General features: G+C 38.0%; 1 protein-coding gene across 3 annotated transcripts in view; it reads right to left on the bottom strand.

The window, feature by feature from the left end:
* The window catches only part of Alcam (activated leukocyte cell adhesion molecule), a 185,269-nt gene that overhangs the window by 11,424 nt on the left and 151,162 nt on the right, over positions 1-22,683 (bottom strand). Inside the window, exons 5-14 of one of the 3 annotated variants that reach the window (XM_052740869.1) lie at positions 21,503-21,590; positions 20,861-21,043; positions 16,173-16,300; positions 14,235-14,367; positions 9,638-9,750; positions 6,768-6,903; positions 6,531-6,668; positions 3,327-3,455; positions 1,312-1,350; positions 908-1,025 (exon numbers count right to left, since the gene is read on the bottom strand). In XM_052740869.1, the coding sequence (XP_052596829.1) occupies positions 908-1,025; positions 1,312-1,350; positions 3,327-3,455; positions 6,531-6,668; positions 6,768-6,903; positions 9,638-9,750; positions 14,235-14,367; positions 16,173-16,300; positions 20,861-21,043; positions 21,503-21,590 (1,205 nt within the window). Of the gene's footprint in view, positions 1-907; positions 1,026-1,311; positions 1,351-3,326; positions 3,460-6,530; positions 6,669-6,767; positions 6,904-9,637; positions 9,751-14,234; positions 14,368-16,172; positions 16,301-20,860; positions 21,044-21,502; positions 21,591-22,683 lie in introns of all 3 variants that reach the window. The other 2 variants (XM_052740867.1, XM_052740870.1) reach the window with 2 other exon arrangements.

Genomic DNA, 22,683 nt, shown 5'->3' on the forward strand with positions numbered 1-22,683 from the left:
CCGTGTAGCTTTGTGCCTTTCCTGGATCTCGCTCTGTAGACCAGGCTGGCCTCGAACTCACAGAGATCCGTCTGCCTCTGCCTCCCGAGTGCTGGGATTAAAGGTGTGTGCCACCACCGCCCGGCCCAATCATTTTTTTTTTTAACCTAACCTTATATAAAGTGTTTTAAATGCATTTGTAGTACTTTGTCTAATCAATGTTTTCATTAAGGCCAAAGTAATGATTTTTTTCTACCTTTTAATTAGATCCTTACATGGAATAAAGTCCCTTAATTAGAATAGAGGGAGATATCCTCATTTCAGTGGCAATTTTATTTATGGTCAGATCAGACACTACTCAGTCAATTTACAGTTCCTGAAATATGTAGATTCTTTTAACTAATCTTCATCAACTTCAAACAAAAACCTTAGAATGTTTTCCATTTAGGCAGTATGTGCTTAAAAAAAAAATCTACCCAAGCAGAAAGCAACAATAACAAAAATACTTGCATTTAGAATGTCAACTAAGGCCGGGCGGTAGTAGAGCACGCCTTTAATCCCAGCACTTGGGAGGCAGAGCTAGGCAGATCTCTGTGAGTTCAAGGTCAGCCTGGGCTACAGAGTGAGATCCAGGACAGGCACCAAAACTACGCAGAGAAACCCTGTCTCGGAAAAAAAAAAAAAAAAAAAAAAAAGAAAAAAAAGAAAAAGAAAAAGAAAAAGAATCAACACAAGCACACCCCAGGCCACATCCCTAATGTCGCTCCTGTAGTCACTGTGAAGTGAAACAAAACATGATATGCCCAATTTGATGATGTGTTTGTATTATTATAGAAATTACACCCACAGCAGGGAGAAACACAGTCAGCACATTGGATCTATCCAATTCGGAGGCTGTGAACAGCAAGAGCCTTTTCCTACCACTTACTTTGATTTTTTCATGTACAGCCAGTAGACGACACCAGCCACGAGGGCCGCGAGGAGGAGACCAACTACAATTCCCACAATTAGCTTTGCCTGGTCATTCACCTTTTCTCTGTTTTCATCTACAACAAAGAAGAAAAGTCCGTGCAATTACAGCCAGTGCTAAGGCGTTTCAAACGAAGCTGGTGTAGTTTTAACTCAATAATGATGAGAAAGGCTCACTATGATGATTGACATGCAAACTTGTGATTTTAAAGGGTAAAATTTTCAGAATTTTGACTATCTTGTCTCATTTGGTATTGTAATTCAAGTCAAATTTTGGACAGCTAAGAAAATCACTCAGACAAGGACACTTCATAAATCTTGAGCTGACAGTCAAGGAAGAGGAGTCTACAGTATAGTACCTACCACTTATATCGTCTGCCTCATCGTGTTCTGGAATACTTACTGAAATGAAAAATGTTAATATGAAATTAAAAACAAAATTTGTTGATAAATGAAAGTCACCTTTACCATTATTGTATGATGTAATAATATTTAGATAAAACAGCTATTCTAGAACTAAGGATAAAGAAAAGGAAAACCATACTTTACAGAGTAAGAACTTCCCTACAAAGGAATTAATCTTGTTTTAAGGAGAGTAGTTCAATTGCAAATATTTTAATCTATTAGAGAACATTTACAACCAATAAGCTACAGTATTTATCTAAAATTGATATTAATTTCCGACTGTGGGTATCTTTCACTAGAACTTCTTTTTAGGAGAAACAAGTTGGCCTCTATGAAGTCTACAATGCTGTGTTTCTCAACTGTGCTCAACTTTTTCTGCCCCTATTTAGAAGAATTCATTTTTTTTTTTTGAGACAAGGTTTCTCTGTGTAGTTTTGGTGCCTGTCCTGGATCTTGAGCTGTAGACTAGGCTGGCCTCGAACTCACAGAGATTCACCTGGCTCTGCCTCCCCAGTGCTGGGATTAAAGGTGTGCCACCACCGCCCAGTGAGAATTCATTTTCATTTGCTAGTATCAAGGACACTATTAGTTATGTTCTCAAAGCAGGAGCTGGGGTTGAGGTTATAAATGTGGTACTCAATACATTAAACATCACCCTGCCCTATCTGATGTTTGCCAGACTTCCAGGTTTCTGATTGTGTTATGATCTTAGTCTGGTTAAAACTCAGTGCTCTTGTGGGTTATCATTAAATTACATAAGCATTCTTCAGTGTGCACGAGTCCGCATCAGAATTCTCCATGATGTTAGGTAAAATTCCAAGTCCTACATTCCTCATCTTAAGTACTCAGAAAGTACAAAGTTTGAAATGACTGTTTTAAATACTGAGAAAGCTGAAGTACCTCATCCAATAGATTAGTGTTAAAAAGATCTGTTTGGCTAAAAAAAGAAAAGAGAAAGGATGAATTCTCTCTAGGTAGTACAAATCAATACTCATGGAATTGCTTTGTGAGAAGTCAATGACTGTATTTTAATTTTGTTTAGTTTTGTTTTCCAGCTAATACATTGGGACTTTACATTCTAGTCCATCTGTTAGAGGCCATTATCTTTTGAAAATTGTTTCATCCCATAAATTCCTAGCTATTATATTCATAACATACTAATGCAAGGATTCCAACTGATCAAGAAATAAACATTTGGCAGCAGGTCAGCTAACATACTGTCTAAAAGTGAACCTTACTCTAGGCCAATCCTGATTTAAGGTTGCCATAGTAACATAGCAACAGGAATAGTAACAGAATTGAAAATGTCTAATTTTCCAATAAATCATATTTTTCAAAATGTTTTCTCTCCTCCAGAAACATATAAACTAGGATTTCAATATTGACAGATTCTTCAAATTTCTCTAAGATAATTTCATCTATTTTCATTATGATTCAAAACTGATAAGAGAAGGGAAACTTTTGTATGCTGATTTCGTTAATTCTCATATCTTTTTTACTACTAATTTGTTAATTGGGCAAATTTAGGGCATTTCTGTGTTATGTAAGGGTAGGACAAAAATACAATAAATTGTAATGCAAACTAATAGTTGAATTAAAAATGTGTCAAATGTGTACCTTTTATAAACGTATTTTAAGATAACCATTGAATTATCTGACTTTGGATCCATAATATGGATTAAACACAAGCAACCCATTTCTTATTCTTCCTTGCTTTTGGGAGGATTCCTACCATAGGGGAAAGTGTCTGAGTCCTAACATACGAAGTGACTTAAACTGTGAAAACAGGGATAGGAGAAGAATGGAAACCAGGAAGAAAAGAAAAATAACCTCATGGTGATGGTATCAAATGTGAAACAAATGCATGAAACTTACCATGATGCAGTACAGGGAGATGGGACTGAAGATGTTAAGCTAATGAAGAATAACTTCAAATTTTCTTACGGTTTTAATGGCAGAAATGAAATACTCACTCGCAGAGACATTCAGGGAGTTTACTGTTCTCTCCAGTTGGTTTTCTGCTGTGCAAGTTAATGTAACATTCTCCTCGGGGGAAATGATAATTTTACTATAATACCTGCCATTGATATAAGGAGACTCCTCTGTCTGGAAGAAGAAGGAAGATGAGTTTAGAAGTGGAAATGCATTTTACAAGTCTGGGAAAGAATAGTGATAGATGACACAGGGAAGGTGTGATGTCCTACTTTCTGTTTTTAAGGATGTATGGGAACTACAGATAAGGACCATCCAGGTCGTCCACAGCTTTACGGAGGGCAGAGAAGAGATCAGTAAAGCAATAATGGCATTTGTGTGTCTATGATTCTCTTGGGAATTTTGATACATCAATCAAACTTTTCTTTTTCGATAAATGCTCAGTTTCAAACTTTTCCCATGATACTTATTTCAAAGCATGTTATTAGTCATTATAATCACCAGTTTCCCTTCAGTGAATATTAGCATTTAATTATCTGTGAATAAGGCTCAATGCTTTTTGCTGTAGACATCTATTCTATTATCTTAATTCTTTGCAGTGGGCATCTATTCTCTTACCTTGAAATGTTATACCAATGTGCAAGGAATGTAAGATCTGTTTATGGGTAAATAAAACCATTTGTTTCTTTCAGAATTTTCCTGTGCTAAATAAAAAAAGTGGCTCCTTTAATGATGACTTAGGTTAAATACATTTGACAGTCCCGAGGCACAAATGGAAGCACCTCTGGATGTGAGACCTTCACACATAGGAAACAATGCAGTAGTTTTGATTTGTATTTCTCTGATGGTTAAGGATGAAGAATATTTCTTTAAGTGTTTTTCAGCCATTTGCATTTAATCTTTTGAGGATTCTCTGTTTAGATCTGTATCTTGTGGTTTTTTTTTTTTTTTTTGAGGTCTCTTTAAAAAAATTGGCAGGTTTTTTGTAGACATGCTTTGGTTTCTGATGTGTGTTTATGGGATCTCTGCAGCAAGAACTCAGGCCTCTGCATTTATGTATGGTTCTTGTGCTTTTTCTGTCATTTGTTTTGTCCAATTCCAGCTTGTTTGTTTTTATTCTATCTTATGTCATTTTATTTTATTGTTATTTTTTAAATGCCTGTTTGTTTTCAAATGAGAGAGAAAGCAAGGGTGTAGATTTCAGTGGAAGTGGAGGTGGGAGAATCTGGGAGGAGTTGGGGAGGGGAAAGTGCAGAACTGTGATCAGAATATATTACATGAAAAAATCCATTTTCAATAAAAATAGGGAAAAAAGAAAAAAGTATACATACTGCCTAACCCCACAAAAAATCTTTTAAAAGGATTTAAAATTCCAAAAAATGTAATTGGGTCACTCTTGGGATTAGACACAAATGTAACACAACTCAAGCTAGCTTGCATTCAGAGCCTTTTCTTGGTCACTAACTTGCACTCTGTCCCATGTTCTTCTCTCTTGGTTTTATTCTAACTATACTGTAACTGTCTTGAGGATGAGAGTGTGTTTGCCTCTGCTCCCTGGGAGCTCCCTCATGGCTGTACACTGGTAGATTCGTCATGCCTTGGAGGGGAGAACAAATAAAATTTTATGGATAGATCATCTCAGACCCTTAACAAGAAAACTAACATATTGTCCCTGAGGCCAGACTCAACCTTCTCTATGACAATGAAGAATGGCATTATTATTTCTATCACTGCGGTAAGTGTGCCTGCTATTTCCCTGAGTCTTTGTGCTTGCTACTTCAATCTCTACAAAATATACTTTCTGATTTCTAGCCTGGCCTTTTTCATTGTTCTATTCATTTATATGTGTGCTTTTCTTCCCTTTTCTCTGCTTTCCATGTCAGCATTACCAATACCTACAGGTTCTTTTTCAATGGCACTTAACTGAACTAGAGATATAGAGAGAAAAAAGTAAAGTAGAAAGGAAACGTTTCTATTCTTTTAGCATTTTACTTTTAGCATTTGATTCTAAAAAGTACTTCTGCACATTGTCAGCAATTCAGGTCTTTATTCTGAATAGAGAAGCATGCATCTTCTCAGGCTTGACGGTCTCCTTGCCTCTCTGCCTTCCTAAGCATGGTCTTTTTACTTGGGTGTCTCAAAATGTATTTAATCCAGTCAGGAGTTATTGGCTTCAAGCGTGACCACTCCGAGGGCTCTCTGTGCTTGAACATATGCAAATGTATTTCTATGACTCACAGGCAAGAGCCCAGATCCACCATGCTTAGCAAATGATATTATATGAGCTGAACCAGTGGCTCACTTCTCCACAGGGGAATGCGGAGTTCTCAACCTAAAATTAATTTGCATCTTTTTGCTTTATATGTGTCTGCTGAATCCTTAAATGGAGAGCCCATGTCCTGTGGCTCTTTAACTGGTTCTAATGATCTAAGCAGACTTGAGGACTGCTATAGGGAAAAATGTAACTAATGTTAGAGTAGTACCCCAAAGAGATTAATTAGTGGGATTAAAGTTCTGAACCCTTAGCAATAGGCTGTTCTCTCTGTCTCATTGTCTCTCTGTCTCTCTCTTTCTGTGTCTGACTTGTATGAAGAAGAAAATACTCACAGCATTTATAAATTGAAAACCTTTGTGGCTACTGAAGTATCCTACCAAGACTACAGATATTAAGTTTAGATTAATAGATACATTGTCTATTAGATTAATGTCCTCTATTGTCCAGGAGGGCACAACCTAGATTTTACACTTGGGCATCCTTGTTCTGGTCCTAGCCCTGTAACAAGCAAACTGGACCACGTGTTTCCAAGCAGTGACTATGTTGGTCACTACCCCTGGGGTCCAGATTCAATAAGCTATATCCTTTAAACATGTGTAAACAGGAAAAGTAATAGAGGCTACTTATACTGTAACATATAAGTTTATGGTGCAGAAAAGTATATACCTTAATGATTTAATTATCCATGTCTCAGGAATTAATGACCATGGAGAAACATCCAATTTTAATTCTTTTTAAAAGCAGACACCATAACACGGTGGTTTTGATATTTTCCATGGGCCTGGAATTTAAATGTGTTCTTTGAGGCATGTTCTCCTTCCAAGAAAATTAAGATGTCAGCAAGCACTTTCTCTGAGCATAGGATGCACATTCCGTGTGCTAACCACACCAGCCTACACTTCAGTTACCTAAATAAAACTCAGCTTGGGAGCAGGAGCAGCACAGAGGGAAAAAAAAAAACAAAAACCACTTGCTTGGTTTATGACGCTTCCACTTCCGGTAATGGTCCACTGTATCGCTGGTTTTGGAAACCCTTCCACATGGCAGATTATGGTTTTTGACAGTCCGCTGGGGTCAGTTTTCTTTGTCATTTTGATTTGGGGTTTTCCTAAAATAGTATGACAATTGAAACATTACAGCTGAAATATCAAAAGAAACCAGATACCAAGTTCTTAAAGAAAAAAACTGCAGCTACATCATTTCATACCTTCTACAATGAGTGTCAGTGACTCCCTTTTCTTCAGTCCTTCCACCTCCTGAAGAGCAGTTTCGCAGACGTAGTTCCCAGCATCCTGATAATGAAGGCTAGAAAACGATGGGCTTGATCGGAGCCTGATGTTATCCTGGTTAAACGCAGAGCACATTACTTCAGAGGCCACAACTTCTGTTTTCATTGTTTTATATTTTTAATCACTGTGCATGATAGGGGTGTGTGTGTGTGTGTGTGTGTGTGTGTGTGTGTGTGTGTGTGTGTGTGGTGCATGTACCTGGGTGTGTGGATGACTACACCTCTGTATGAGTGCAGGCCATCTCTTCTCCTCCTCTAACCATCTGTCTTATTGCCTTGAGATTGGGTATTTAACTGAAGCAGAAGCTTGCGTTTTGGCTAGGCTGGCTGGCTCAGGAGCTCTTGGACTCAGTCTGTTTCTGAATTCCAATGCTGGAGTTTCAGACACACAGTAATATTTGGTGGGTGCTGGGGATTCACACAAGGTCCTCATGTGTTGACTGGAGGGAGTGAGTTCTTCCTCCCTGAACTATCTCTCCAGCCCCACAATCGTGACTTAAGATATATGTGTCCTATAATAATTAAGTCCAAAGTTATTGTTCTGGGTCTGATGTAAATACATATACTTAAAAAATAAACCTTTAAGATGCTTTCAAAACTAGATATCTTTTTATCCTTCATAGTCCAGGAGTTAGGCAAAGTAGAGTTATAGTTCAGAGTCACCTGTTCTAGCATTGGTGATTTGGAACAAGTCCATGATTTTCTGAGACTGAGTTTCTTTTATGTGGGAAATGGGGTCTTATTCTTATTGTATCTCACTGTTTGAAGGATTTAACTATATGAATAGAAAAATGGGTTTTATTGAGTAAAAGTCTCAATTGTCAGTCCCTACTTATTGTGTTAGGACTGTTTCATAAGAAATTCATGGAATCTAAACAGCGGTAGGCATAAATGCTCAAGACTTATTTGATCTCAGTGTCTATCAACACTGGGATCTCACTATAAAATGACAAAAACTATGAAAAAATTCAATTAGTAAGAAAACTTTATTATTCTAATTTCTACAAAGAAAAAATACTTAATCTTTTAAAAAGTTACTTGACATCAGAATATAATCATATTTTTTTTGGAATTGAAATCGAAAAGCAGTTAATAAGCCAAAATTCTAAGATTATAGATCTTTATATACTGGGTTTTCCTTTTGCCCATTCTCCCATCAACTAATGTTGATATAAGAATGTTGCTTAGCAATACTGACATTAGGGTTCAACCAACTATAGTGACTGCATTTCATGTTTAGTGTAGTTGACTTATTTCTCAAATAAAACACACGATATGTGTTTGTACAATCATTGACTATTCCACTTGCTTATATGTTATTTAGCTTTGTGAGCATTAAGTACTATAACTAGTACATGTTAAATAAGGATGATGGAGAGTAACACTGTAATCATCTGGGAGAAGAACAAACAGTAACAACATTGTGCCTAAGAGAAAGTAAAAGGAACTGTTCTAAGAATGAGAGAATGCTGGATGTGGAGGTGCACACCTTTAATCCCGCACTCAGAAGTTGGATGCCAGCCAGGTCTACATAGCTTGTTGGAGGCTAGTGAGTGAGACCCTGTTTCAGAGAGACGAGAGAAAAGGGGGAAAGTAGGAGATAGACAGATAGATAGATAGATAGATAGATAGATAGATAGATAGATAGATGGTAGATAGATGATAGATAATAGATAGATAATAGATGATAGATTAGATAGATAGATGGTAGATAGATGATACATAGATAGATGATAGATAGATAGACAGCTAAGAATCTAACATTTAGACTAGAAAACAGCATTATACAATAATATTTTGTCAAGAAGTCCTACTAAGAAAATTTCTGCATGATTGTGAAAAACCAAAAAAAAAAAAAGATACTTTCATCCCCTGTTTCAAACAATGTGAATATTTATTTTCTCAGAATACCACTGGTTAGCTGCCCCTGTCCATGCTACACTATGAGTGTTGGGAAACACAAGCCAAAGATGTAAGCAGTGGTACCATATTCATACCATTCATAGACTTCTGTTTTAAGGACAAGCTTGACTCAAAGCACCAACTATATACCCTCCTTTCCAATTCTGTAAATGTAGAAATGACTGGGCCCCACGTCACAGTCTTTATTTTAGAGTTATATGACTACGTGAGCTCATACAGGAGACCGGAAGCAAGATCACAGAATGTTCTAGTTGCTTCCTAAGGTCTAGAAGTGAAAGAGCTACTTAGCATCAAAGAGTTCATCATTCATAAGGACCTGCTATTAGAGACTGAAAAGTTGTCTCAACACCAAAGGGGAGGCAAAAATGTTGGGGCCATTCATACTCCAGAAAGCCTGAGCTCGAGCCCCTATTCTCACTTGTGAATTTTCTGATTTATCGGCCTGGATTTCATTATACATGATGTGAAAAAATAGTGAACGAGCTGCATTTTTCATAGAGATTCACAAGCAGGATGTCAGAATAACGGCAGTTAAAATGGACTCTAAAAGCTTTATCCTCAAAGTACATAATTGCATGTGCTTGTGTGTGCGCATGCATGTGTGGATCACTTTTCATTATATAATCATAAAGCAATGCACCACACTAAGTTCCAGCCCATCCATTAACGATGCCGCAGTGAGGCTGAGTGCCTCTACAGTTTTACTGTGGTTTGACCAACACTGGAGAGGAAAGGAGTGGAAGAGCACATGGATGTGAGCATACAAGGCAAGCACGAATATGCATTCTAGAATGTAAAACAAAAGACGCAAGGCACTGAAAGAACTCCTTCTAAGCAGCAGGACAGCAGCAAAGGCCTGAACTTACTTTCGTCCACACCACAGTCGCATTCTTACTAGCGGATATTGTGCATGACACAGGTAGAGCATCACCGATCTGCTTGGTCACTTCCCCACTTGGGTTTAAGGATAAATCCAAATCTGTGAGACAGAAAAATCTGCTTGAAATGAAAACTACAAGGAAGCAAGATAGGAAACATAAAACAAACAAACAAACAAACAACAACATTTTTTTTTCCAACTGTGCTTGAGTATCAGAACTCACTTCTATGGAGTAAAACAGCTAGACTCCAGAAGATTCAGCTTAGCCTTACAAGCTAGCACTGATGGCCACTTGAACAAGCATATGGTCAATCTAACTGATTATGCATTGATTTTCAGTTAACATAATTGATGTTGGGGGTGCCTACAAATATTTCTTTTTGAGACCTATCACCTTAAGAAAAAAAAATCAACTCACTTCAGGAAGGAAATAAAAATGAGTAGGTAAATATAAAAAGCCGTTGATAAGGCATTGCATTGGAAAATCACATATATTTAGACAGCAGGTGATAAATGGAAAAACTATGAGATAGTGCAGATGTTTCTTCAGAGAAAATTGACAAATAATTGAATTATTTTTGAAATACTATTCCATTTTCCATGCAGTTGAAATTTTGAATAAGACCTATTATTAGGTACATTTTCAACAGATAATTTTAAAAATGCACAGGATAAGCATGTCTAAGGATGTAGAGCCTTTCAGGTAAAAAATGATTTTTTAAATATAAAACTTACAATGTGATGTGTAGGAAGAAAATTCAGCTCAATGGAACAAATATTGTCATACAGCTACTATGTTCTAGGCACTAATGGGAGATCCATCCATGATGATGGAGGTGGAGGCACTATGCACTCCAAGTCAGTGCACTACCTACAAAGTCAGACCCTAGTATCAAATCTATTACACATTCAGATATCAGTAATTACTTGTTGAAATACTAAGCCATAGCATAAGGAAAGACTTGCAGGAGTAAAGAGAAGAAAAATCAAACTGGGTTTCAAAGCAGAAAGGCTTTGTACAAGACACTACATTGTTGTAGCCTCTTGACAACTAAATGCTTTGGTACGTGGGGACATAGCATAAACCTTTCCATATGGACAAAATAAAAAATTGAGAGAACTCATCAGGCTGCTCAATGTTGAATGATTTAGTACTGATGGTCGTAACTCATAGACTGTATATCTAACTATAGATGAGTTGTGCTTTTTGTCTCTCTTTCATGATTTTTTTAGGCTGCCAATCGTTTTCTGTGTCATTTTTAAAAGAAATGTGTATGATGTATGGATGTGGTAATATACTTGTTGGTGTGTGTGTGTGTGTGTGTGTATGTGTGTACGTGTGTATGTTGGTGTTATGCATTGTGTGTAGGTGCACATACAGGGCAGATGTCAATGTCAGCCGTCTTCCTATATTTCTCCATTTTTATTTTTTTAAGATAGTCTTTAATCATGAACCTGAAACTCAACAATTTTTTGTGCACTGGGGAGACAATGAGCTTCAGAGCTCTGGTGGTCCTTCATCTGCCCACCCTACTTTTCCTCCCCAGTTCTGGGGTTGCAGACTTCTACCTAGGCACGGCTTTTTACTTGATTGCTGGTAATTGGAACTCAAGTTCTCACGATTATGCAGTAGGCGGTGTACTGACTCAGGCATCTCCCCACCCCATCAATGGTTCTCAGTGGTTGTCTTTGCTGTGAAGCAGTAAACAGGAGAGTAATGACCACACCTTGATTTCCTCTGACATAACCACAGGACCTGGTATATCAAGACTCTTAGGCACGGTTATTAAATGAATGATGGAATACACATGCTCCTAGTTTACATTAATATTAATCTGTGACATCTTATATAAAAGCAGTTAAATTAGAATGTTTGGGTGATTTATGTTTGCATGAAAACTATAAGAGAAATTTGAGAGCCTTTATTAGTAGAGTCAAGAGCTTGTCAGTGAGAAGACACAAGATTTTAAAGGATAAAATCAACTTTGAAGGGTCTGATGAAGAATCTATGTCAGATTTGGCAGAGGAATAGTAGCTGTTTTAACAGTGACTAAGGATCTGTAGTAATATGGTCTTGTTGAGAGGTCTGCTCTGCATCCCTGTGCATGTATGGATCCTGTTTCTCCACCAACACTTAGTTTAATTGTTTATGAAAAGAAACAAATCCCACTTTTGTGAAACAAGGAGCCAAAGATAAATGGCAAAATGTGATTTTCATGTGTGCATATAATGTAAAATAAAATGATGAGCATAATTATTCTTTAGCTCTAAAGAAGACATTCAGGTCTTAACACCAATGTTCCAGTCAATCTGTCAAAATCAGGATACATTTGAATAATAAACTGCACCCAATTCATTTACCCTCCCCCATATTTTGTATTTTTTTCCTTCCTGTTAGAGAGTATCATTGAGATATGATGTGGCTGCCACCAAGTCTTCTTCCTTGTGATCTGTAGTCCAGTCCTCCCTGCCTATTCTACATGCCATACACAGAATAGCTCTCTCCTCTTAAGATCCTGTGTATCTGTGTACCCAACATCTCTTTAACATAGGCACATAGCTAAGTAACTGGAATATTGGTAACTAGCCTCAAGATACGATTGACAAGGCTGTCACATGACTATTAACAGGTACTTGTATCTGTTGGCTGTATTTCTTCAATTTCCATCATAGAACAAGGTTAGATAAATGATCTCATGACTGACTGGTCCCCAGAGGAGGAAAATAAACATCATTCTTGTTCTACTTAGAGGTCACTACTGTCCTTCTAACTAGCACCTGATGATGACACCCTCAGACCAATGAGCAACAAGGACAGAAGAAACAAAGAAAGGGCTTGGCTGTGAACAATTTCAATCCTTCACTATTACCACAGAGCCCCTCAGACAATCAAAAGCAACCATTTGGTTGTATTATTCCCCATTGAGTCCTCCTGTGTCTCCCTCCAGGTTTTAGTTCCTCACTTGTATGTTTTTCAAGCATTGTAGCTAGAGGACACAGCAGCATGGGCTTAGGGCAGTTTCCTTTAAAGTGTTTTGACTTTGCTTTCTTCTTTCCTCTGCACAACCAAATTCTGACTGCACAGGAACTCCATGTCCTCCGTATTGTTCCTTAGTGATGCTTTTTGACAAATGCTTGGTGTTTGCTTACAGGGAATGTGGTCAAGGTGGACAGCCTTGGTCCCATGCTTAAAGCTTGCAGATGTTTTGAGTTCCTCTAAGTCCCTGTGCTGCAGAGGACCCTTTACTAGACATCCAGGCCATCCTCTCTGATGACCTTTAGTTCCCTTTCTTCACTCCTGCTTAATCTCATTTAATCAAAACAAAACAAAACATAGTCACCTCATGCTCTGTAGGGTTACAGCAGATCATTTCTGGGAGAAATCTTTCTGATCACACTGTTGGGTGCAAGGTTCATTCAGGCTACATCCCCAAACAAGACCCACAGTTATTCAAAAGAGTGTATGAATTCTACTCTTACCAGGTGGCAGTGTCAATAAAAATAAATAAATCATTACTTTTAAGAAGCATCTGATATATTAATAATATGAGCTTTCATGACTTACAAAATCAAGAACTCAAGTTTCATGGCTGGTCTTCTCCTTTTTTTGGAGATTTCTTTATTTTATTCTTTTGTGTGGACGAGAGTTTTGCCTGCATGTATGTATGTGTAACATGTGTGTGACTGGTGATCTCTGAGGTCAGAAGATGGCATTAGATCCTCTGGGACTAGAGTTATAGATAGTTGTGAGCTGACAGTTGAGTGCTAGGAATTGAACCTAGGTCCTCTGCAAGAACAAGAAGGACTCTTAACCACTAAGCCATCTTTCCAGCCCCCTACATGGCTGTTTTTAATGGTTCTTTCCCCCATCATATTACTTGAGACTAAATATAATTTTGGTGTCTCCGGAGTTCTCCAAGCAGATTAAAATTTAATAAAAGGTGTCACTCAAGGTGATTTTGAAGAGGTTATCTTTCCAACAATTTACTGTCTTTTAGCTTTTAGTCCCCTCTACTTCATCTTCCAGTGCTGAATCTGTAGTAACTTCATGTTGCCTGGATGTGGGTGCTAATATTATCCTGTGATTTAAAATTGAGATATATATAATCTACGTTCTTCCTGGTAAAATGCAAATCTTGTTAATATCAAGAATATCTAAAAAGGGCTTAGGGGTGTAGCTCAGTGGCAGAATGCTTACTTAGCATGTACAGAGCCCCGGGTTCCATCTCCAGAACTGCATAAAATAAATTATGTATATTATATATATATTTATATATTCTGTACATATATTTAAATATATAATGAGTTATTTAAGGATCATATCCAAATGACTTAGTGTTACAAGAAGCTGAAGGCATTTAGAAAAAAGGGTTTTACCATTGACAAGTTTGTGGTTCCCAGACTCCTGCAAGGATTCAGTATCACAGTGGTAACCTACATGAATTTGAACTTTTTCTGATGCTTTTTATGGAGTGAATGAAAACCAAGTTGTTTAAGAAAGATAAGACTGCACTTAGAAAAGTTAGCTAGGTAATATTATCGGAGGCCTTTGAGGTGCAGCAGGTCCTGAGGAGGTGACTTACAGTGAACCGTGATGGCTGTTGAAGCGATCATGCCTTTTTTGTCGATCAGTGAGCATTTGTAGTCTCCTGTGGCATTGCGCCTCACATCTGTCAGTGTATAAGTGTTTGAGCTTCTTATTCCCTCAGGCTGTCCCTTTGGATGGAGGCAAAATGTCAGATGGTTACACTTGGTAGCTACAATAAGAAAGATTATAATTCTTGGGGAAGGTACAATTTTCTCAGTTATGAGAAAAAAGTGAGCACACTTCTTGATTAGGCAAAAATGATTGCAATTTGTTCTACAAACATCTGAGGAACAATTCATAGTTTGGTGATAAATTTTGAAGGGTTATTTTATATCGTATTGATGATATCTATTTTTTGACAGCATAGCTTGAGTTTGAATTTTAAAGCAGTTTTTTTTTTTATTTAATGTCCATTTTTTCCTATATCTTATCTATATCCACAAAAAGACTGGAGAAATTCTAACTGGGTCTTGGGATACATACCTATACTTGAAGCATTCAGAAGTTGGGAGCAAGAGGATTGCAAGTTTGAGGATAGGCTGAGTGACATAGTGAGTTCAAGGTCAGCCTAAGCTATATAGTGAGCCAATGAACCAGAGAATGGAGATGTAGCTGGCCTGGCATGCGCAAGGCACTTGGTTTCATTCCAAGTATGAGAGAGGCTGGGGGGAGAAAGAGACAGAGACAGACAGAGAAAAAGAAAGACAGAAAGACAGAGAGAGCAAGAAAGAGAGGGAGGAAGAAGAGAAGAGCAGATCTGAGAGGAGAAACGGAGAAGAGAGGAGGGGAGAGAAGAAGAGAGGAGAGGGACAGAGAGAAAGCACACAAGCAGACGGGAAAGCTAGTCGTATACCAAAATAACAATGACAGACAGATATGAAGGAAGCAGGGAGAAGAATGAAGAGCAATAGAAGAGCAAGAACAGGAAGGAGGACAATGAATAAAAGAAAGGAAAGCAAACCGAGGGGGCCAAGGAGAGAGACGGGAGGAGCACCCATCAACAGCAGCCAAGACAGCCAGCAGACATTATTTCTAAAGACAGAACATGAGTTTGGCTCTGCCGTCCCCAGTAGCCAAAGCAATAACCCAGCTTCAGAACTTTTATTTGTAAATGAGAAAATATTAATACATCAATTTAATAGGGGAAACAATGCTGCCTGCCAACATTTACGTTTGCAAGAAGTTCCCTGTACAGGTGTTCTCAGTAATGCAGTGGGTGATATTGTGAAACACTCCCAGCCATGCTGGGAGTAAATTCATTATAATGTCATGGTTGCAGTAAATGCACTATTTAGCAGCATCTAGCTTTCCTCAGTAAGATGGTGGTAAACACACCACTCTTCCACCTAGGCTCCACATCACTAAGAATGCAAATACTTGAGGAAATTTCCCACAGTGTCCTCTATGCGGACCACTCTTTTCAGTTATGACAAGTACTGTGACAAGGAGCCCACACGGTTATTCTACCAAGTTAGCTAAACTGCATGACAGAACTCTCTTTGCTTCAAAAGATCTGAGCGTGTTCAGAGCAGCCTGTGTGGGTGGATCCTCATCCACATTAGAACATTTGCAATCATGCCTTTTGATTTCCCTGTGATCTACTTCTGAAGAGTAGATTTTGTGTCTTACTTGGATAATTATACCCTGAGTTTTTTGCAGTTACGGTTTCCTGTGGTTGCCCCCTTTTTCCTCTTTATCGCTGAACTCTCTAAACACGGAGGAAAAGCAGAAAGAACAGGGGATGGTACCACAGAAGCTTTCCACGGACGTGTTTCAAAAAACTGGTGGTGTTTTGATTTTTTTTGATTCTCAAGAATCACCCGTTTTTCTCTCTTAAGCTACTCAAGTTCATGCAAGTGTTCACGTCAGTTAGAAGCCAGACAATAGGACAAAAATGATAGTCGTCAAGTTCAACTAATGCTTAGGCACTTACTGGTAAGTAAAACATGAACTCCTCAGGAGGCGGGTTGCCATTCCCCAAGCACTGGAGAGTGATGTTGTCTCCTTCTTTGATGGCATTCTTTGGTGGTAGCACTTGTATTGTCACCTGCTCAGTAGGATCTGCAAGAGTCACAAGCAGAAGTTAACCATTTTTGTCAAGTACCAAATTACTCTGTGCATACAATGTAAATGACTAAATTATACACAATTTTCTCAAGAAGCTAGTAATGGTAATTACTTAAATGTATCTTTTTATAGAGGGATTGAAGTTAATAGCCACTTGCTATACCAAGTACTAATCTTAGTTAGAGCAAACTACAAAGAACCCTGTTACATAAAAAAAAAAAAAATCAATTTCTTCTCAGCAAAATGTCTTTAACTGAGGTGGCAATGACTGTAATTATTTTATGTGTAAAAGACCAGTAGAACAATCTCACCGTGTGACTTCATTATAAGGAAATTGAATGGTGTTATATGAAGCTTATAGCTTAGAAAGACTCAATTGGGTAGCAAAGTCACTAAAGCTGCTGGATACCATCACACCCTTACTATACAATAATGAAAGTCAAATGAAGATACATGAGCTAAACAACACCAGCAGTGTTTTTGGCACACAGGCAGATAGATCTACTTTAAAAAATTAATTCCATGAACACACAGATAGACACATGGAGAGATAAGACAGACAGAGATAGTAAAGGACAGAGATTGAGATTGTTATATAGTCATCAGGACCATAAATGTTGTTGTCATTTTATTCTGTTCTTTAAAACAAGACATGATATAACTTCATTACACATTGGTTCATTTTTGCAGATAAAATAGAGGTATTGAGTATTTTTTTTAATACATAGGACTACTCAACACTCGAATGCCAAGTGAATTAAATGCTGCACACAATGGATCATTGTCTAGTAAATGGAAAGTAAAAGGAAGTGATGTTGGCTTTACAAACAATTTTTTCTAACAACCATGCTTTACATAGCTGAATAATGCCAAAAAGGAGGAATTTTGAGGAAGATAGACAAAAATGAGCAATGATTGAGTTATCTGACTTTTAAAATTTATGAACAGAATACTCAAGCTACAAATACCTATTTTATTATTAGCTAATAAAGTGAAACTAAAAAGTTGTAGTTTGAGAAGCCCTCCACGCCACATTTCTTGCAGTCATTAAATTAAATGCACAGGAAAATTTAGAAAGATTGTTTTAGATTGCTTCTCTGACACTGATCTACATGTGAATGTCTGAGTATCACCAAATCCCGAGACTGAACAGCGAGATTCACACGCTGCTTTCAGTTTGTTGCATGTGTTTATTTCTGGATTTGTTACAGGTAGTTCTCCAACCAGCAGTTCTCAGTAGAGTGGAAAAAGAGAATAAAGCTCGCTTTTGACATCCCACTGACAGCCACCATTTCTGGGTTTTCGTCCCGTGCCCCTCCCTTCTCTTTCTTTTTTCCATTTCCATTATTTGTTAGTATACCTCAGTTGCAAGAAACAGTGGGATTCATCATGACTCTTTTGGTAATGTGTGTCAGGTTCACACTTTGACGTGGCCCTTTCTCCGAAAGGAACAGCGGCCCATCTCTGATCAAGGCTGACACTAGGACAGCCAGGACCAGGACCTGTCTAACTTCTTCTATGTCTGTGTCCCTTCTCTGCAATCCTTTTCAATGTATTCCATACTAGAGAGGTGAAGGACTAAAGTGTGATCAGAGGATTGTTTTAACACATTTGCATTTTTACAGGAGCTTTCTGGGCCACTCCCATGCCTAACAAATTGATGACCACTTGTTCAAGTCCCTCTGCCTCAGACTCTGGATGTCATTCTGCTTATTAATAAGTCATCATTCTTCCCATTATTCTTTCTGCTCTACCTCCTCTAATCCACTCTAGTACCGATTCTCAGTGCTGAATGCTTTGCTATATCTTACGTTTGATTCTCCCCTTCTACTCACACTTAATATTTTCCTAGTCTATGCCCTAATTAACCTACATCAGAAATAGTACTATCACGTCTCATTTGCTCCCTCACCTTGAGCCCTCCTTTCCCTTTCAACACTTTCATAACTGTTTTCTAAGATAATCTTTTGACTATTATAAGGATATTCAACATCCTTCATACATTTCCTACACATAAACATTTGAAATGCGTATTCCATAACTTACTATACATGGTTATCTAGAATTTACATCAAATGAGATGTTATATTTCACCATTTTACCAAATTAGTCTATTCATTTTTCCCCCCCACACCTATTTGTTCACTTATCCTTCTACCCAGTCAAAGATTTATTAGTTTAGCATGAATATTATTTAAGTAGTGTGCAAGGATCATAAAGCTGAAAATACTGTGCTTCTCGCTTCAGTGAATTTTCTCTATTTATGAGAAAAACAAATTTAACCATTCAGACTATTACATTACACATGGCACAAAAGGTAAAACCTAGATAGATGTGCAAGCCTGGGTAGCTTCCAAAAGGATTCTCCTCCAGACCTGTTTTAAAGAATAAGTAGGGGCTTGCCAGATAATAAAGGCAAGGTAAAGAGAACACACAGGCAGGCATAAGAATTGTATTCTCCCAGAGGAATGTGAACAGTAGAAAAGAGTGCAGTGTGTAAAGTGTGATGATGAAGGTTGACACATAGTGCGTGACTGTGGCTGAAACAGGTTTGATAATACAGCAGCCTAGAACATGAAGACGATGAATCTGAGCATCCCGAGGTGTCAGTGAAGAAGTTCAGTCACAGTAGGAATGCTGCAGATTTAAGTTTTAGAAAGAGACTTCTGATGGCAGCCTGAGGAGCAGTGTGTTTAGGGTGAGGAGAGAAAGACGAGTAGTCAGGAATACCATTTTGGTGATCACTGCAGGAAGTACAGGGAACTGGGAATGGTTGTGTGAAGTGAGCACCAGGGGCAGAAATCAGGTGAACATAAAAACGAGAGGGGAGGACTAATACTTCTTTCTCAGGCTCTCTCAAGTTGAATTCTTTCATCCAGTTCTCTTTCTTGAATGTCCTCTTCTATCATTTTGCTCTGTCTCTAGTCTCCCTACGGCAGTGGTTTTCCATATATGCTCTACAGATTACCAGTAATAATATTAATATATCATTTTTGTAATGCACTGTGAAGCACCTCTTTTTATTTATTTTTTCATTTTACATACCAACTGCAGTTCCCCTTCCCTCCCCTCCTCCTACTCCTCCCTCCATCCCCCCACCCCCGACCTTCCCCTCATCCCACCACCCATCCACTCCTCAGAATGGGTAAGACCTCCCATGGGGAGTCAACAAAGCCTGGCATGTCAAATGGAGGCAGGACCAAGCCCCTCATCCCCGCATCAAGGCTGAGCAAGGCATCCCACCATAGGCAATGGGTTCCAAAAAGCCAGGTCATGCACCAGGGATAGATCCTGGTCCCATTGCCAGGGGTCTCACAAACAGACCAAGCTACACAACTGTTATCCACATGCAGGGGGCCTAGTTTGGTCCCATGCAGGCTCTCCAGCTGTTGGTCTAGAGTCCTTGAACTACCACTAACTCAGGTCAGCTGTCTCTGTGGGTTTCTCCATCATGACCTTGACCCCTGTTGCTCAAATAATCCCTCTTCCCTCTCTTCAACTGGACTCCAGGAGCTTGGCCTGGTACTTGGCTGTGAATCTCTGCATCTGCTTCCATCAATTAATGGATGAAGGTTCTATGATGACAGTTAAGATAGTCACCAATCTGATTACAGGGCAAGGCCAGTTTAGACACCCTCTCTACTACTGGTAGGAGTCTTAGCTGGAGTCATTCTTGTGGATTCCTAGGAATTTCCCTAGCACCAGGTTTCTCCCTAACCCCACAATGTCTCCCTCTATCAAGGTATCTCTTTCACTGCTCTTCCACTCCATCCCTCCCCCAACACTGGATCTTTTTACTTGAGTGATGTTCAGTAATCTGTGTCCTAGCAACTCCGTCATATTCAACTAATGTGTTCAACAGTTCCAGAATCACTGTCCTGGGACATATGACTTACCATTCTGTTCCTATGACATTTCTCACTCGCAACCTCACACTGTCAATTTCCTTTTGATGTCTTGATTCTTAGTTGGAAGAAGAACCTCTTTGAATGAACTACTTTGTGTCATTATCAAGAGTTTCTATAGCGCCTATGTTGTCTTCTCATTGCAAATACTCCATACATATATGGTATTATTGTGTCATTCTCATGCATCCACCTTTATACCTGGTACTCACATACATACAAGTTCCTCCTGAAGCCAATTTCCCAAGTCTTAATACTCACTTTCCCAGTTTTAAACTTAGGAAGCTAGCCAGTCATAAGGTAGTATTTGTCCATCATTTTTTAAGGAAATGGTCAGAAGGCATTAGGAACATGGTAATATGCTATGACTGGAGAGTACTAGAGAGAATTGGTCAAGTTAGAGATCAAATCTTTAAAGAATGTAACACCTCATAGAGTACAGAATAGATATAAATAATATGTGAAGTAGAGTATATTGTTAAGTGGTAAGTATTTTTTTCTATAGGTTTTCCAAGGAAGAGGGGATTACTTGTATATCAAAGTTTGACAGCAGAATATTAAGAGGAATTGAATCAGGATTTCAAAGATTAAAATTTGAATATTGTTTCTAATATATTACAATTACACAACTGTATATTCAGTTACTTACAGTAAATATCGAAGACTACTTGCTCTGAATGAATTGTCTTCTGGCCTGAGGGCCCATAATATGTCACAGAACAGGTGAATGGCATTTGTATGTCAGCCTTGGTTGTCTTATACTCCAAGGATGAAGTCATAGTGTACAACTGAGTAACTGGATCAATTTCCTTTTTAAAAAGTATGACCACCTCTAAAGAAAGTAAAGAACATCAATGATAAGATGTTTCACTGGAAAGCCACAATCCATAATTAAATATTCCAACATATTTGAGAGGTGAATTTGTCCTTCTAATTGTATTTAGTAGGAGAGAAAATTGACACTCAATAAGGTAAGATGTCATTTCAAAACTGTGAATCAGAGGCATAGGCAAAAATAGAATCCCAAAATCCTATCTCCCACTCAATTTAATTAACTTCTAGAACATGCCATATATAGAAATACTGCTTTCTGCTTCTGATTCTTCCATACAACGGATAAAATGGTGTCTAAAGAGATCACCCAATGAGTGAAGGGGCACTTAGTGTAACTGAAGTGTAGAGTTGTAGATAGAGAAGGGGACAGCATGATCAATTCTGGACAGTTCATTGAATGACCAGTCTATACAATATACGAAAGGCCATGGGAACCCATTGCCTGACACAGACTCACCTCCTATAAGGGGTTGCAGAACTTTCCCATTCTTGTACCATGTGATGTTGCCATCTGGGTAACTGTCTCTTGAAATGCAGTCACCTAACTGAAAAATGCAAAAGAAAATTTCTTCATTTCAAATGGTTTTAATCCTTATTTTATGGAAGCCTCAAAATCTTCAAGAAATGAAGTATCTTAAACAATTTATTTTCCACCTTTGGTTAAGAAACATACTTTGAATCTTGTATAAAAATAATGCTTTGTATTAAAAATTACAGTCTTACCTATTTTGAAATGTACAATAAAGCTTTCCACTATACATAAAATCATATCCATTTAAAGGCACTACCAATTTCATTTTGATGCTATTCATTTTTAATATTAACTAAATGACATTATAACTATATTAATATTGATTATTGTTGTGGTTCATAGATCTCTAAGTGCAAGAAACATTTAGTGTTAAAATGTGGCACCTCTCCAATTCCATTTTCATTTCACGGGATAAATACTTGCCATATTCTATAATCCTTAGTTCAGTCTTCAAGTGCATTTTAACTCAATTATTCAACATTTATCAAACACTGGGTAGTAAAATTAAATAGGGTTAAAAAAACCTTGATCTTACCCACCCTCACAAACACAAGGGAATATTGAAGTATTTTGATTAATGATGATGAGATTATTACCTAATTGATGTGCTTATGTGTGGAACTCCATTTGTGCCTGCCTATAAATTCCACTTTCTTTCACACCTGTGACAATGTGATTGTGTTTGTCTTCTCTCACCACGTACTTCAAACCTACAGTAACTTACTTTAATAGAATAAAGTCTAAATATTACATAAGTCTTGATTCATCTGGGAACTTTTTACCTCTCCAGATTTATCTCCTAGTGCTCTCTTGCCTTGAACTTTAGCACCCCAAATTTCTGAAACACCAAAAATTGATGTTTACCAGACAGACCACACTCTTCACACCCTATGATTTCATTTAGTTGGAAAGCTTTTCTCAAGGTTGGCCTGGAGGAAATCCACTTGCTCTTCACTGATTCTATCAAGTATTTGGTCCATCCACATCAGAAAGGCTCTTCTGGATAAATGACCATATCTCCTTCACATGCCTATTGTCTTGATCAAACAGACAGTGCTCACACTGTTACTGTGACTTCCTGTGCTCTCTGATTTGACCTGAAGCAC

Source organism: Peromyscus californicus, unplaced genomic scaffold (assembly GCF_007827085.1).
Source record: "Peromyscus californicus insignis strain IS unplaced genomic scaffold, ASM782708v3 Scaffold_16__1_contigs__length_79575227, whole genome shotgun sequence".
NCBI lineage: Eukaryota > Metazoa > Chordata > Mammalia > Rodentia > Cricetidae > Peromyscus > Peromyscus californicus.